Source organism: Podarcis filfolensis (assembly GCF_964270895.1).
Source record: "Podarcis filfolensis genome assembly, chromosome: 8".
In the NCBI taxonomy this organism is placed as follows: domain Eukaryota; kingdom Metazoa; phylum Chordata; class Lepidosauria; order Squamata; family Lacertidae; genus Podarcis; species Podarcis filfolensis.
In genome coordinates this window covers 59,370,748-59,386,699 of record NC_139611.1, presented here as the reverse complement: position 1 = coordinate 59,386,699, position 15,952 = coordinate 59,370,748, and the positions used below count along the sequence as shown (strand labels likewise).

Genomic DNA, 15,952 nt, shown 5'->3' with positions numbered 1-15,952 from the left:
CTGCTGCCGCTGCGCCACTGGTGCACAATTTCTATTCTCATCCTGAAGCAAAGTTCTTAACCCGAGGTACTATTTCTGGGTTAGTGGAGTCTGTAACCTGAAGCGTATGTAACCTGAAGCATATGTAACCCGAGGTACCACTGTAATTGCTATTCTCCTTTATGCCTCTGGCCCCATCCACCACTGGTTTCCAGAAGCAAGTGTGGCCCTTACAATGAAAGAGACTCCCTGTCCCTCAAACAGAGGAATAAACACACTGATTGCATGCAAAACAGAGTGAAACTTTCTTTGGCTTTGAGAGTGTGGCAGGGCCTTTCTCTAAAGACCTTTGGGGAGGCATGCTGTGAAACCTTAGGGATGTAGCTCAGCCACTTGGCTTGTTCGGTATCCTACTGTGAACCCTTTTGTGTGATTTATATACAATGACTGGAGGGGATTTCTTCCATCCGATGTTAGAGGTTACAAGGAAAAGAGAGAGGGCAGAAGAGAAAGAGGACAGACGGGAATGGGATTTCCTCTTATTAAATGATTATAATTTGATCACTGTTCCGGCGAGAGATGGGACGAAAAGGGGCAGGTGGCTGAGCCAGCGTGAGCTGTCCATTATGTGCTAACCCTTCCTAACTCCTGAGGACAAGGCAGCAGCTTAGCAAGCATGGTGCCAGATAGCAGCAGCTGACCCTGATGCCCGCAGCCGAGCCGAAGCAAAAAAAAGCATAAGCTATCTGCTGGAGAGAGCAGTGGCATGAAATTCTGCAAGGAGAAACTATTCCACAGGCAAAAGAAAGGGCAAAATGTGCATGTAAGCGAGAGAGGGGAGTTAATTGACTCTGCAGAAGAAGAAGAAGCAAGGAGCATCATATGAATGTAGGAAGGGGCCTTATACCAAGTCCAGGCCATTGGTCTATCTAGCTCTGTATTATTTATACTGACAGGACTATTTACTAGCTCTACCTGTGGGGTGACAGGGATTGAGCTCGAGTCCTTCTGCATGCAAAGCAGATGCTCTACCACTGGTGGGGGAGGAAGTTAGATGGAACTTGCAACCTCGGAGGGGGCAGGTTTGCCTCCCTGCTGCTGGTATATATGTAAATAAATTAGATACTGCAACAGCAACAACATAAGCCTCCAAATCTCTTGGCATTTCTCACCACTCAGGGAATTGCCAAGCACCTAACTGTATCTCGAGAACATTTGTTGTGGTTACTTTTTTAAAATCAGGAAAGAGTAACTCCTTCTCTAGGCAGAGATGCTTGTCAATTTGACATGCATATCGGCCTGTTTAACAAATGGTAACTATAGTCACTCAGTGGCTTGGCTGAGCAGCCTTCCTCAACTTGGTGCCTTCCAGATGTTTTGGACTACAATTACTATCAGCCTTGGCTAGTACCTGAGGATATCAGGTAAGGGGAAGGCTGTCCTTGAGCATATCTACAAGTGTCATTTATTATCGCGTAGCATGGGACTTGGAGTTCCTTCTGCTTCCTGAAATGAATAAAATTTCTGCTTTCTGGCAGGAAATGATGCCCCTGAGCATGATCAAAAGCAGTGTTTTCACTTAAGGGGAGTCCTCCAAGGCTTCCCTACTCAGCCCTCCATACATAGAGACTGCTTAACACTCAGGTCTATGAAGGCTGATTCCAGTCTCCCTCCCCTGGTATCTCACAGCACACAAAAATCCCTGACAGCCTCCCTACCAGGATGGTTGAGCTGCATCGTACTCTTGCTCCATTGGGACAGCCCCACGATAGCCACCATCTTGGCCCCCAGGCTGGATCGCCGCTTCTTATTGGATGAGAGGCTAGCTGAATCCGGGTTGCCTGCATTACTCTTCTCAATGTTGTACATCTCTCCACTGATGCTGGAGCTCCGGACCACATTCCTGGCTGAGGAGGAACTTGTCTCCCCGTTAAGCATGGTCACCTGAGGTGATCTCAGTGGCTCCTTGCCAGCAGGGTGAAGCTGCAACAGAAGACAAAGGAGACTTGAGTGTCCAAGGAAAGAGACTGTCAATGTCTCAATGGTTTTTTCACTTTGAACATTATAATTACCTATTTTAAAGGCTGGGATAAGACCAAAAGTCCCAGGTTCTAGTATTATGGGGGGGGGGGGAACATGTCCTCACCCCCTTACTCACCTTTTTCTTAAAAAACTAAAACCAAGTGATGGCCATCCCAGCTGTCAGCTTCTTCCTCCTTAGAGTTCGTCCACACTTTCGCTTGTCCAAACCGTTTTCCACTTGACCCACACTTTCTAGGCATGGGTCCAAGCAGTTTCCTCCTTGCCCCGCTCCTTTCCCTAAGAAAACCCATTCCTTAGCACTAAGAGCAAACATCAATCCAGAGAAAACTCAATTTTCTGTTTGTTCCAATTGAGCACAATAGAGTGGTTTCTCCCAGGGTGGGGTGGGGTGGGGAGCAGAGGGATGAGAGGAAGTGTGGATAAGTCCTTAGTCTCAGGTTTTCTCTGACAGAACTCAGCAGGGAATTATTATTATTATTATTATTATTATTATTATTATTATTATTATTTTAAAACTTATTTATACCCCACCCTCCCCAGCCAGAACCAGGCTCAGGGTGGCTAACACCAGTAAAATTACAATAAAAACATAAAGGAGGGGTTAAAATACAGGTTAAAATGCAATTTAAAATGCAGCCTTATTTTAAAAGTAGCCCATAGATCAAAACAGTAAGGGGAGGGAAAAACATAAGGGTCAGTCTAAGTCCAAGCCAATGGCCAGGCAGAACAGCTCTGTCTTACAGGCCCTGCGGAAAGATGTCAAGTCCTGAAGGGCCCTAGTCTCTTGTGACAGAGCGTTCCACCAAGAAGAGGGGGAAACAAAACCAGCATTAATTGGCTCTGCCTCTCATAGGTCCTGTCTCCATCTACTATTTGCCTCCGTGCTTTGCACCCTGCCAGTCTCAATGGACACCAGCTACCATGGCCCTAAAGCTTTGCTGAGTGTTGCTGTCTGCCCCACCCTGCCAGAGCTGACCGCCAGCTTGAACATTAGAGCTGTTTTAGCTCTCTCGCGTGGCATGGATTAGATTTAGCTGTGCCTAGTCAATGGCATTTGTCCCTGAATTATGACAGTACCAAGCAGTACACACAGATGGGGTCTTTAGAAAACAGAGATGTTTTGCATCTCAGACCATAATTGTCTTTAACAAAAAAAATTTAAAAAAAATGCAGCAACATAAATCATGCAGGATGTTCTTATTTCTCACACTGAAGAGAAGGATAGCAAAAGGTGCTTTTTGGAGCTTCAGCCACAGCGTAATTAGGAGAAAGACCCACTGGACTCCATGGGACACTTTTGAGTACATAGAAACAGTGCTCTTAATAAAATATGTATCATTTCCTTACTGAAAATCTAGTCAAATCCTCCAAACATTTCCTATAGCCATATTTTTACCTGTTCAATGAATACCCAATGGCTATATCTACATTTGAAAAGTCCTATTGGATGGTGTAACTCTCAGTCTTATTTTAGAAGCCAACACTGTAACACCCAGAAAACAAGTTTCAGGGAAGCTCTTGAATCGTTTTTGTTGTCCTTGATGCCCAGGAGATCTATTTACCAGAGCTCAACTGTGATTTTCATACAACGTAAGCAGGTCCTTTGGCATTGTCTTCTGATATGTTCTTTCATTTACCACCATAATTAAACAAAGACTGACAGCTAAGGGTATAAAAGGTTATTATGGTTATCACCGTATTTATTTTCTTTATTGTTAGCTAATGGCAGAGCCTGCATGTGGGCTGGCACAGCCAGCTAGAAGGATATCAATGGCCATGTTGGCTGGGGCTGATAGGAGCTATAGTCCAAACTGTCTCGGTTGGGGGAGGTTGCTTCCAAGTCTTAGAGCTGGGAAAGACCTTTATTTGACTATCACCCATGAAACTTTAGCCAAAAAATTGAACCCTCAACATTTTGCATGCAAAGTGAGTTCTCCAGCCACTGAGATACAGTTTCCTTCCTATATGCACAGATTATACAGGATCTCTTCCTTAGGTTGTCTCTCTGGGAATCACCATCAGTGAATTAAATATTTGATCCATTAGGGGTATGAGTGCCAAACAGATAGAATACAGTAGGCCCATGATCTGCCTTCCTGTCCCTGGCTGCCTTCTCCAATGACATGGGCTCCTCTGCTGCTGTGGCCAAACTGACAGTGGAGTTTATGGGAAAGCAGATGAGATCTGAACTATCCTAAGCTCTTCAAGTTCCCTGTTAGGTCCTCAAACAAAGGGAAATTTGGTCACACTTCTGAGTGTGTCTAAACTTATTGCTTCCCTTTCAGGAGGGAAAATGTTTTCAATGTTGTTGTTGTTTTAAATCTAGCCTAGAAATATCTGGAAGAACATAGAATCCACCCCTTCTGCATCTCTAAGAGCAGGCATCCCCAAACTCAGCCTTCCAGATGTTTTGGGATTACAACTCCCATCATCCCTAGCTAACAGGACCAGTGGTCAGGGATAATGGGAATTGTAGTCCCAAAACATCTGGAGGGCTGGGTTTGCGGGTGCTTGTCTAAGAGGGTGTCAAATGAGTGGTTAAAGTGCTGTTGTATCCCTCTCCCCTTTCATAAGCTATAGGATTGCACCCTTAAAATAGGAATATAAGCTGCCTTATACCAAGCCAGACCATTGGGTCCATCTACCTCAGTATTATCTACATTGACTGGCAGCAAATCAGGATTTCAGAAAGGAGTCTCTCCCAACCATATCTGGAGAGGCCAGAGATTGCAGCTAGGACTGAACTATGCCCTGTCACTGAACTATAGCTTTTAATACAATATTAATAATGTTGTAATAACACATTTTTAAATAATACAGTATTAGCATGCAGCACAGAACAATAAAAACTAGAATGGCTTGATCTGAAAAATTAAAACAGTTTAAAACTGAGAGGCCCAGGCTGTGAAACAGAAGTTAAAGAACTGAGAAAATAGGAAGGTTCTCTCCTGAAATTAAAGGCGCAAACAGCTATGGGAAGGCTATTCTAGAACTGGGGTGCCTCTACTGAATGAAAAGTCCCTTTCCTTAGTGGTGGCCTACCTCATTTTGTTTGGTGAGGGCACTCGGACTAGGGTTTCTGAAGATCTTAAGAGCTGGCTAAGTACTTACAAGAAAAGGAGGCTCTTTCAGTTAATCTGTTCCCAAGTCATTAACAGCTTTAAAAGCCAAAACCAACACATTAAACCGTGCCCAGAAATGAACTGACATTTCAAAGGCATAATATGGTCAAAACACTCCATTCCAGTTATTTCCCAGACATTTTCTGATATGTGTCCTTCGAGACTCAGAAACTAGAGCTTGCTGATGTCACAAGGCAGAGGTCTACACACACAAACACACACTCTTTCCAGGCAAGTAAAAAAGCATTATCACGCTTCAAGGAGGGTGTGCGGCAAGGCCAGTAAAAGGTATGGCCACCACTCTCAGCTCCCAGAGAAGAGGTTCCCCACCTGCAGCCCCACTTAATTTCTTTGGCATCTTCTGCCATTGGGATAGCCTAGGTTTTAGTCACATTCCCAGCAAATGTCTCCTTTTGCCCATTCTGTGTCAAAGTGGCTCAGCCTTGCCATAGGGACGGTAGTGGGACAGGCTGCAACCCGATGGTGGAGCATCCACTTTGTGCGCAGATACTCTTTGGTTCAATCCCCAGCAGAATCTCAAAGCAGGGAATAGAAAAAAAAAATCCCTGCCTGGAATCCTGGAGAGCCCCTGCCAGTCAGTGTAGTCATACTGAGCTAGATGAACTGACGGCCTGATTCGCTATAAGGCAGCTTCCAATGCTCCTCTAAAATGCCCAGATGCCTAACTTGCTCACTCTTGCTTTTCCCTGCCATGAATAATTCAGCCTTCCCATGTGATGGGATGCATCCATCATCTAGAGGAAGCTAAATTATTCATTCCCTGCCACTTTGTAATAAGAGGGGAAGGCGGCTGCGCCTTGGAAAACACTTCCAGGAAAGCGGTAAGAAAGAAAAAAGTGGGGAGGAAAGGGAGGGAAAAAAATAAAGATTAAATATGAGCAAACTCTCTAGATCTCTAGAGATGACATTTCTCACTGGCCTGCCAAGTTACCAGCTGTGCCTGGGTGGAATTGGACTGCTTTTGTGCGGGAAAGGTTTTGTGCTGCACTTTTAGCTGGTTGGAGCTAACTGGGAGACAACAAATTCCTGGCATTTTATTCCACATTGTAGCAACTTGTGTAGCATCCTTGTGATTTTGGCGTGATGATTTTGGCGATGTTGATTTATGGGAGGGGTCCTCAATCTTTCTGGGTCCTGAGGGCACATTTGGAAAGCTAAGGCTCTGTCATGGGCACATCAATATACTCATTCCACAAAAGAAGAATAAACAGTGATGTTCAGACACTCACCCCAAAGAAGAGACAAAATGTGGATCCCTGAACAAATAATGCACAGGCAAAAAACAACAACAGGCACCCAAACAAACAACCCCTACCAATGAAAGCTTTCTTTTTTAAAGCGAAATGCAGCCTTGGCAGATGGTGAAGGCACCATTTTGGGAACCCCAGATGTATTGATAAAGGTTGTTAGCTGCCCTAGGCTCTTTCTGAGGAAGGGCAGGGTATAAATAAATAATTTTCTCCTCCTTTCTGGTGGCAAATGTAATTTTGAATGCTAAACAGCACTAAGGGGCAAGGAAGAGGGGAAATACATTGTTACTGCTGGACCAGCCTGAAATATTTTGATGTTTGGAGTCAGAAAGTTCACAGGTCACCTACTTGCAGACACTGGTGAATGTGAGGAACAATCCACAAAGAAGTTCCACAGCACAAACCTCACTGAAATAGTTGGGTGTCGTACAATAACATTACTGTGGCCTTCTGCATCCTCCATTTGTTTCAGTGGAATTTGTGTGGGAAAACATCCCAGATGAATTGAATTCTGTCTAGCTCACTGGTTCCTCTAGCCCAATATTTTCTACACTGACTGGCAGGAGCTCTCTCTCTTTCAGATAGTGGTCTATCACAACAGGGGATTGAACCTAGGGTCATTTCCTGGCAAGGCAGATGCTCTGCCACTGAGCCATGGCCCTTTACCCAGAATAGGCATGATACAGCAGCACACGAGCCTCAACTCAGTCTCGGAGACAGTAAGAAGGAAAGGACCAGAGTGCTGAGACAGTCACTGGCAAGAAGCTGGGTAAGCATCCCTGTTATTTACAGGGCTGGCCCAAGACATTTTGCTGCCTGAGGTGGAGCTGCAAATGGTGTCCCCCTCCAGTAAAGGTGCATTGTACCCAAAGCCTGGCAAATTATTTGGGCACCTGGGGCACAAAATACCATAAGCAGCAAAAAGTGGACCATGATAAATTAAAGAACTAACAATCTGCTGCTCTTTCATGATACTCAAAATCAGCCGCCTGAGGTAGCCACCTCACTTTGCCAAATGGTAGGGCTGGCCCTGATTATGGATGGCTGGAGAAGGGAGGCTTCTCTCCCAAGTCTCCTTTCCAGGTGGCAATGCTGGGCAAAGGGATTACAGTGGTACCTCAGGTTAAGTACTTAATTCGTTCCGGAGGTCCGTAAACTGTTCTTAACCTGAAGCACCACTTTAGCTATTGGGGCCTCCTGCTGCCACCGCGCCACTGGAGCACAATTTCCGTTCTCATCCTGAAGCAAAGTTCTTAACCTGAAGCACTATCTCTGGGTTAGCGGAGACTGTAACCTGAAGTGTATGTAACTTGAAGTGTATGTAACCTGAAGCGTATGTAACCTGAGGTACCACTGTACTAACCTAGACCTGAGTACAGAGCACCTTGAGGTTATAGAGAATAGACTGTTTCTCATCAACCTAAAGGAGAAATCTAGTGGAGACACAGGAAACCTTACTCATCCGATCATTGGTCTATCTTGTTCAGAATTAGCTACGTTGAATGGCAACATCTCTCCAGACAGTTTCAGACAGGGAGTCTCTGCCAGACCTACCTGGAGATGCCAGGGATTAAACCTGAGACTTTCTGCATGCAAAGGGTTTGCTCTGCCACTGGAACATTGGAAACTGCCTTATATATTGAGTCAGGCCATTGATCTAACAAGCTCAGTACTGTCCACACTAACTGTCAGCAGGTCTCCAGAATTTAAGGAAAACGTTTTTCCCCTGCCCTATCTGGAGATGCCAGGGATTAAATCTGGGATCTTCATGTAAAACAGATCTCTACCACTGAGCTAAGGCTCGTCTATAAAATTGAATGGCAGCCATTTGCTGAGAAGCATAGAGAAAATGTTGGGAGGAATATGCCCCTTGCAACTCAGGTTTGTGGAGTGGAGGGGGTAGCTGCCCCCCTTTATCTGACAGTCTACCAATCACAGAAGTGAATTAGAGTGACTGAACCTTAAGCCTGCTTCTATCTGCATAGGAGCCCTGTCCCTTCATCTGATCTGATTCCAGAAAGAGTGCTTGCCAACATTGCTGTTTGCCTGAAAGAATTACAGATTACTTATCATAGCGGGGAAGCACTTTTGGCTAGAGGGCCAGATCCCCTGTCAATCATCTGGCATCATATGATGTCGGGTAGATCTAACCTCTGCTGTAAGCAGCACAGCATGCATTTTGTGCCAATTTTAAACATTCTGAACCAAACTGTGCTTGCAAAAGAACAACTGGGAGAGCTCACTTTAAGGCTCCCATTGTTCCTTTGCAGCCACAGCTTTACCTGTCCTGCACCTGATGTCAGGTGAATATTGGGTGGGCAAAATGGCCTTTTGGGTCAAATTTGGAGGTCCAGCCATGACTTATCAGTTTACTCTATACCACAGGGGTGGGGAGGCTTTTCTGGCTAGACCAGATCATTATCTCCCCACCCCTGGTCAAATTTGTCAGGCAGAGCCACCCACCTGCCAATCATCTTGCATCAGATGATGCTGTGCTTTGAAGCCCTAACTCTCATGACTTCAAAGCACAGTCCAGAGCTGTTTGAAGGCCTTTTTGCAAACAGCCCTGCACTGCTCTTTGAACGTTTGGTTTTTGGTTTTCCCAGTGTGTGCAGGAGACACCAGGCTACTCACGCATTTAGAAACAGAGGTGCTGAATAAAAGTATCATTCACTGGGAAAAGCTCCTGCACATGAATGGCAGAAGTTCAAGAGCATGGTGTCCATGTGCTTTCCCCATCCAGTTCAATGAAGTTTCTGCAAGAGAACTCCCTTGTGGATGGTTCCCCTTGACTTTGTTCCAATCATATAGTGGGGGCAGGATGGGGAGTCAAAGGGAAAGACAATGATATTGGATAGGAACCTGAATTCTCTCTCCATTCTGCATATTTTAAGCCCCTGGCAATGCAAGTTAACCTTGAGCAGCCGCAATATCTAAGAAGCCCCAAGGTGGAATGAACAGAATATTAAAAGAGCAGGGTATTCAATCTCCAGGGGACTCCCTTCATTTGATTTGCAGAATCAATTCAGGTTGCAGAATCAGGCTTTTCTCAGTTCAGAATTTGGATGTGAAATTGAGGTTTTCTTTGTGGCCCAGAACAAAGACAGTGCTGGCTGTAGGCTGTTAGCCAATGATCTCTATTGTCAAGGAGCAGGACTCTGTTTTAGACAGGCATTGTGCGGCAAGTTTAAATCATTGCCAATGCCACCCCAGCCCTCAATTAGTCCTGCAAATCAGCTGTTCCCCAGGAAATTTAGATAAATAGACCTCTCTTGCCAGCCTTTCAATAAAAGATTTGGCTGTTGCTCAAGAGCGTTAACCAGCTCCTAGTAACAAAATGGGTTAGCGGGTCGCTTTTCTATTCTCTGAAAATGAACGAGGCAGGGGACCTTTCCTTCAAGCCAGCCATAAATGGCAAAGCAATACTTAGCACAGTGGTGAAAATTAAAGAGTAATGTAATAGTCAAAATAATGAGATCCTTAACTGCACACACACACTTTTTGTAACATCCTGCTTTCAATGGTATATAATTGAAGTTCTCAGGGTCACTTCACACATTACATTTTAGGTGCACTTCACTAGGGGCGTCAGAGAATTCTGACAAAAATTGAAACAGGAGCAGAAATTGCCAGTGTTTGCTTATTTGTCCTATCTGTCCCATGCCAGAAATCATTCCAGTGCAAAGCAGTTGCTTGAGCACTGAGCTAAAGCTCTTCCCCTGTAGTGATTGGCTGCTGTTACCTGTTCCAATGTTAGCAAACCTAGGTATTCAGCCATACAATGAGGAGAAAGTTGGTTTCATGCTACTTCAGTGGCTTCTCCCAAAGAATCTTGGGAACTGGAATTTGAGGAGGGTGCTGATTATTCTCTACCACAGATTCCTTGACCCTGCACACAGAACTACTGTGCCCAGAATTCCCTGCAGAGAAAGAATGACAGTTAAACTGACTAAAATAATCCCAGCACATTTTAAGCATAGGTACTCATATTCACAAGTGGCTTTTCAGCTGCTGGCAAGCACTTTCTACAGCAGCCTCCTACAGAGCACCTCAAAATTGCCTGCCCCCTGCCCCCTGCCCCCAGTTAAGAGCAGCTCAATTTGAAAAACTTTGCCTTCACTTTATCACAGTGGCAGCAAATCTATTTTGTGAGTTTCCATCATCCCTCCTCACTTCGTGAGTTGGTGCAAAACCTTTTCTACGTGCATTGCGAAGATCTCATGTTCCTATACTGGTGGCCCTAAAAATATTGTCTCTTACCACTTTGCTTGGGCCTTGTCGACACAAACATCAAAAGGAGATGGTCCCCGCTCTTCTGATAGCAGGAACGAGATCTTGTTTTTTAGAATGCTCTTTCATGTGAAGACTCTCTGTGAAGACTCTCTGTGAGCAGCCAAGCAGCACACTGGGAAGAAAAGCTCTAGTTTTGCTCTCTCCCTTAAAACAGTGCCTATTCAAAACAGGGAGAGTTTTGAATGCCCTGTGAATTTCTTCATCTGCTGCCTGATGTGGTACAGACCAATCCTACCACTTTGTTCTGCTCCATGGAAATGCAGTGTACTGTTTTGTTTGGCTAGCACCCCTGACAAAGAATACATGCTGATACAAATTGGGTTGAATAAGTGACATTTTAGAGTTCTTCCATCTAAGGCCACTGCCATGGGACAACACCAGCTCCTTAAGATCACAGTTACGTGGAGAGAAGTCCAGGTATAAAAAGCAAGGTCAAGGCTGGTCAGTTGACTACTGCCTTTGTCATGGCAGGTTCTAGGGAGCAACAATCAGGACCATGGATAGTTCTATGTACCCTCTGCTAGCTGGGCTATAGAAAGATGTTTTATCAGCAAAGGACCAGAATTATGTGAAGGCCTTAAAAAGCGGTCAGGACCTCTTTTTCCAGTGACTCTGCCCGCCTCTCCCAGGAAAGCTGCCTGCAATCCTTAAAGGGCCCATAGTGGATTCCAAACTTGCGTGTTCCTACATGACTGTGGAGCTAAAGAAGCTACAGGGGAGTCAGAGTGAGAGTATGAATAAGATGGGAGAGCAATATCCCCAGGTCAGAAGAGTGCATAAGGAGGTGCTAAGAGCCCAACTTGATCCAAATGGGATCCCTAGTGATTCATCTGAATGCTCCTATAGAAACACTGAGACCCAGATATAGAGTGAAAGACACTTAACTCTCCTTAGAATTACAAAGGTGGCTGCTGAGGTTTCTGAGGTAGACCCTTTGAAAATTCATTATGCTGCCATACAACACCAGCACTCAAGCTATCCTAACACATCTTATTCAAGTTCTTAATAGGTCCATCAGCCAATTAAAAGAACTCTTACCTGATACGGGTTTTCTATTTCTATTCTATTAGCAAATGAATAAAGCAATACCTCTATGAGTAAATAAGACATTTTTATTTGTGTTTAAGTGTCGCAGCAGCACCCAACTTACAGTCATGTGTGAAAGAGAAGGGGAAACATCCACTTTAAAAAGTTGTCTGCCACCTACAGGTTTTGCCCATTCTGGTGTTAAGACAGTTAACCACTTTAAAAAAAAAACACCTGCTAGCTTTTTAGCTGACTAATCTAACAAATGACTGATTGAAGGCTGCAACCTCAGTTCTTAACAAGTTAAATTCTTTTCAAACTTCTCTTAAGCAACCTACTAGAGATGCACAACTCTTTCCAACCAGCCATCTAGTCCAACCCCCTGCAATGCAGGAATCCCAACTAAAGCATGCATGGCAGATAGCAATCCAACCTCTGTTAAAGGAGTGCTAAGCCCTGTTGGCTGAGCTAATGAAAATGTTGTCTCAGCAGAGGACCAAAGTCATCTGAAGTCTTAAAGTTGGCAAGCGAAGCCCACAGCTATTTCTGCAGTCACCTGCTCCTGCAGGGCCATGGAGCAGAAGAAATTACAGCAGGCTTATCAGATGAGTCTGAGGATGATTAGAGAGCAATGACCTCAGGTTTGGGTGGTGTCAAAGAGGTGCTGGTGGCTGCTGGTAAGTCATCTCCATCTAAGCCCCCCTCAGGGCAACAGTGGGGACATGGATGCAGCGACATGATAGACACCAACTGCAAGTGATGTTTCTAGGTGGGTAACCTGTGACCTTCCAGATGTTGCTGGACTCCATCTCCCACAAGCCCCATACAGTTTGGTTAATGGCCAACAACATCTGGAATGCCACTCCTGGTTTAGGGTCATGTATAGTTTGGCCACTAGACTGCAACCCTATATTCACTTACCTGGGGGTAAGCGCCATGAAACTCAACGAGGCTTGCTTCCAGATAGAGATCCAATAAATTGCACTGTTGGTCTGCTTAATTCCCACTCTCCCACACCAAGCACATGTTTGAACAACTAATTACCACAGTTCTTTTTGCTATCATAATGACAACACTCCACAATTTTAAGTGAAATTGTGCTTCAGGACAGGGCAAGGCATGAATGGCAGAAATATGTGGGGTGCAATAATCCTCCAAACCTCTTGTATCCATAGATAGCTAAATGAGGGAACATTTGTGTTGGTAAAAAGGCTTGCTTTCCTCTTTCAATAAGACTTCCAAATGGAGATTTTTATCCCAATCGATATCTGCATTGGATTTGAAATTGTCTTGTATGTTTTTATTGTATTGTGAAATTGATTTGATATGCTTCATTGGGAGTGATTCATAAATGAAGCAAATTTATGTTTCATTTATGATTAACAACAACAATAATCAAAGCAGCCTTCTCTAAAAGCAGGTAGAAAGGACCATGTCAGTTGCCTCTTCCACCCTGCTCTTTATTTGCTGCTGCTGAGATTGACCAGACTAGGGTGGGTGCAGAAATTAGATCATTATGCCACAGCGATGCCAGTAAGATCGCTGGCAATGCAACATGTGAAAGAGAAGGTGAGGCAAAAAACTGAAACGGTGGGTGCTTATTTGCTCATTTTGGAACACAAGACGAGGCATCTATTTTTCTTAGCCTGTCTTTTCGGTTTACCTTTTCCTCGGCTCTCCCAGGCTGTTTATGCCTTTAAGGTAGTTCCAAAAAAGAAACCCTGAGAGTTGCACTGCTAATTTAGCCACAGGGTGGCTGCTGTAAGACCCACAACAGCTAATACCATCATTCACTTCAGCATCCCAAAACCAAACCGCTGTTTGTTTCCTCATCATTTCTCTCCAAATAAACAGCAAGAAGAGGGGAAGGTTTGCAAGAGAAGCTCAGTCAGTTCCCAACTCTTGCTGTCTTTCTCTTGCAGAAGCATTCTGTCCCTCAACTTTTGACTTTTTAACAAATGAAAACATTCTCAAAGATACCAGGTTCCTAAAATCATGAAAAAACTATTCCAAGTGAACTGGGGCGGGGGCGGGGGCGGGGGTGTTTGAAGTGAGGCAATCACCAGCTAACAGGATTACAGATGCTCGAGCAGGTTGTAATTATACATCCACTTACCTGGGAGTAAGGGCCACTGAACTTAATGTGTGAGATTTGTACCTCCAGACACTGTTCTGAGATTTCTTTTAAATCATGCATCCATTTCACATTCCTGATGACCTGTCATCCCTGCCAGGACCCTCCCTTAGGAAGCAAAGAGGTGGCAGGACATCAAAAGAATGCATCTTTTAGCATCCTTGCCTCATGGTGCCAGCTTGGTTGTTCTTTGAAAGAGCCATGCATGCAAAATGCAAACAGAAATCTCCCTTTGTGGCAAGGAAAATACAGTGCATAGACCCAGTCATTTGGCAGAGGGGGACGGACAAATTCCTCACTGTATTTGTTTAAAAAAATTCAGCTTTGCCAGCCCAGAATTGACACTGCCAAGGGTTATTGCAAAAGTAATGCTACACCCCCCTCCCCCTCCCCCCCATTTGCCCAACATCAATGAAAATAAACATCAATGCAGGTGGGAAGAAGGATGCTCCTTACCTAGAGATGGACGGGTCCTATATTGCATCCAAGTGTAAATGGAGTCACGGAAGCAGCTCAACAACCCGCCCTCCACCTCCCCTCCAGAAATGATCGGAATAATCGTGGCCCCCAAATGGAAGGGATTCAGGCCCCAAATCTCATTGCTGGAGCTGACAATCTAGTTAATCTGTAATGTAAGGGTTTCTGGAGGGAAAGAGAGAGAGAGAAAAAAAAGGGGGGAGAGGGAGAGGGAGATGGTGGGGAGGGGGCTGGATTGTAGACTCTCTTTGCTTAAGCATTACCATGGTTACCTTGCTGACCCAATTCTCCTCACAGCCAAAAGTTGGAGGGGGGGGAGAGGGAGAGAGAAGGAAGGAAGGAAGGAAGGAAAGAAAGAAAGAAAGAAAGAAAGAAAGAAAGAAAGAAAGAAAGAAAGAAAGAAAAGTCCGAGCATGTGGGAAGCAGCCTCTGGATTTCTTTCCCCTCCAGAAATGAAACGGGGGAGAGAAATATTGTGTCTCCTCCTCCCCACCCCATTAACTCTATTGTCATGGGGGGGGGATAGTATACAGTGACAGGGAGGGATTAGCCACAGAGGAAATGTAGAGAGGGGCAAGAATCTGCTGAACCCACTCGCAGCATTCACCCCCATCTCTGTACCACTGATACGGCGCTGGGTCTGAGCCAGTGCAGAAAAGCAGACAGTACGGTGCTAATGGTTCAAGGTTCAATGGAAAAGGTTCAAGGTTCATCGGAATACACAGGATATTTATCCATATCTTCCAACTGTTCTGGATTTCAACCACAGCAGTACAAATCACCGGCTCATTATTCCACAATGCTAATCAGATCACTGACAAGTGGTGACGCACACAGCACATGCATCCCTATTACCCTCACAGTTTCCCTAAAATCCTTCCAAACGGGCTCCTCTTCTTTGGAATTTGCCTGCCACTGAGTTGCTGCAAATGAACACATTCCATCTTCTGATGGCGGCGACATCAGTGATTGTATCATGCATGAATTGAGCATCGCAGATCACATGCCACAGACAGAGCTTCAGCATCACCTCACAGCACCTCAAACGCAAAATGCCAGGGACGAGTGGGTGTGCACCCCATTCCATCTTGTTTTCATTCTGTGGGATTCTGGTTTGACTAGAATGATTTCTAAAATTTGACTAGAATGATTTCTAAAATTAATTTCAGGATTGGTAGGTGCACAGTTTGCTGCAGGTTTGCATAATGTATTTTTCTTTCTTACTGACAGACCACCAGGTGGAGGAGAGCAATATGTGCACTGATCAAAACACCAGGCAACATAGGGATCTTGATGGGTTTGTTTCTGATGCTGTAATTACGTATAAGTACGTTGATTAAATCACAACAGGAAAGGAATCCAGATGTGATGGTCTCATTACATCAGTATTCCTTTTTAAATGATATGTTAATCAATGCACATAATGTTTCTCCTGTGCTTTGGTAATGACAGCACTGCCTCAGTGCTGATCCACAAACAAGATCAGGTGAATTGAAACCGTAGAATCTTGGGTAAAATTTGGATGCTGGGAATTTTGTTTGTTTGTGACATTGAGCCGAGAGTCATAATAGATTTGTTGAGTGATTAGATATCAAGTGACATTTATG

The 15,952-nt window shown here is 44.6% G+C and overlaps 1 protein-coding gene across 3 annotated transcripts in view; it reads right to left on the bottom strand.

Annotated features, from left to right (window-relative positions):
- RIMS3 (regulating synaptic membrane exocytosis 3) overlaps window positions 1-15,952 on the bottom strand; it is a 62,918-nt gene that overhangs the window by 28,020 nt on the left and 18,946 nt on the right. For 2 of the 3 annotated variants that reach the window (XM_083625325.1, XM_083625327.1), the window contains exon 2: window positions 1,698-1,962. In XM_083625325.1, the coding sequence (XP_083481451.1) occupies window positions 1,698-1,962 (265 nt within the window). Of the gene's footprint in view, window positions 1-1,697; window positions 1,963-14,324; window positions 14,581-15,952 lie in introns of those variants that run through there. The other variant, XM_083625326.1, reaches the window with a different exon arrangement.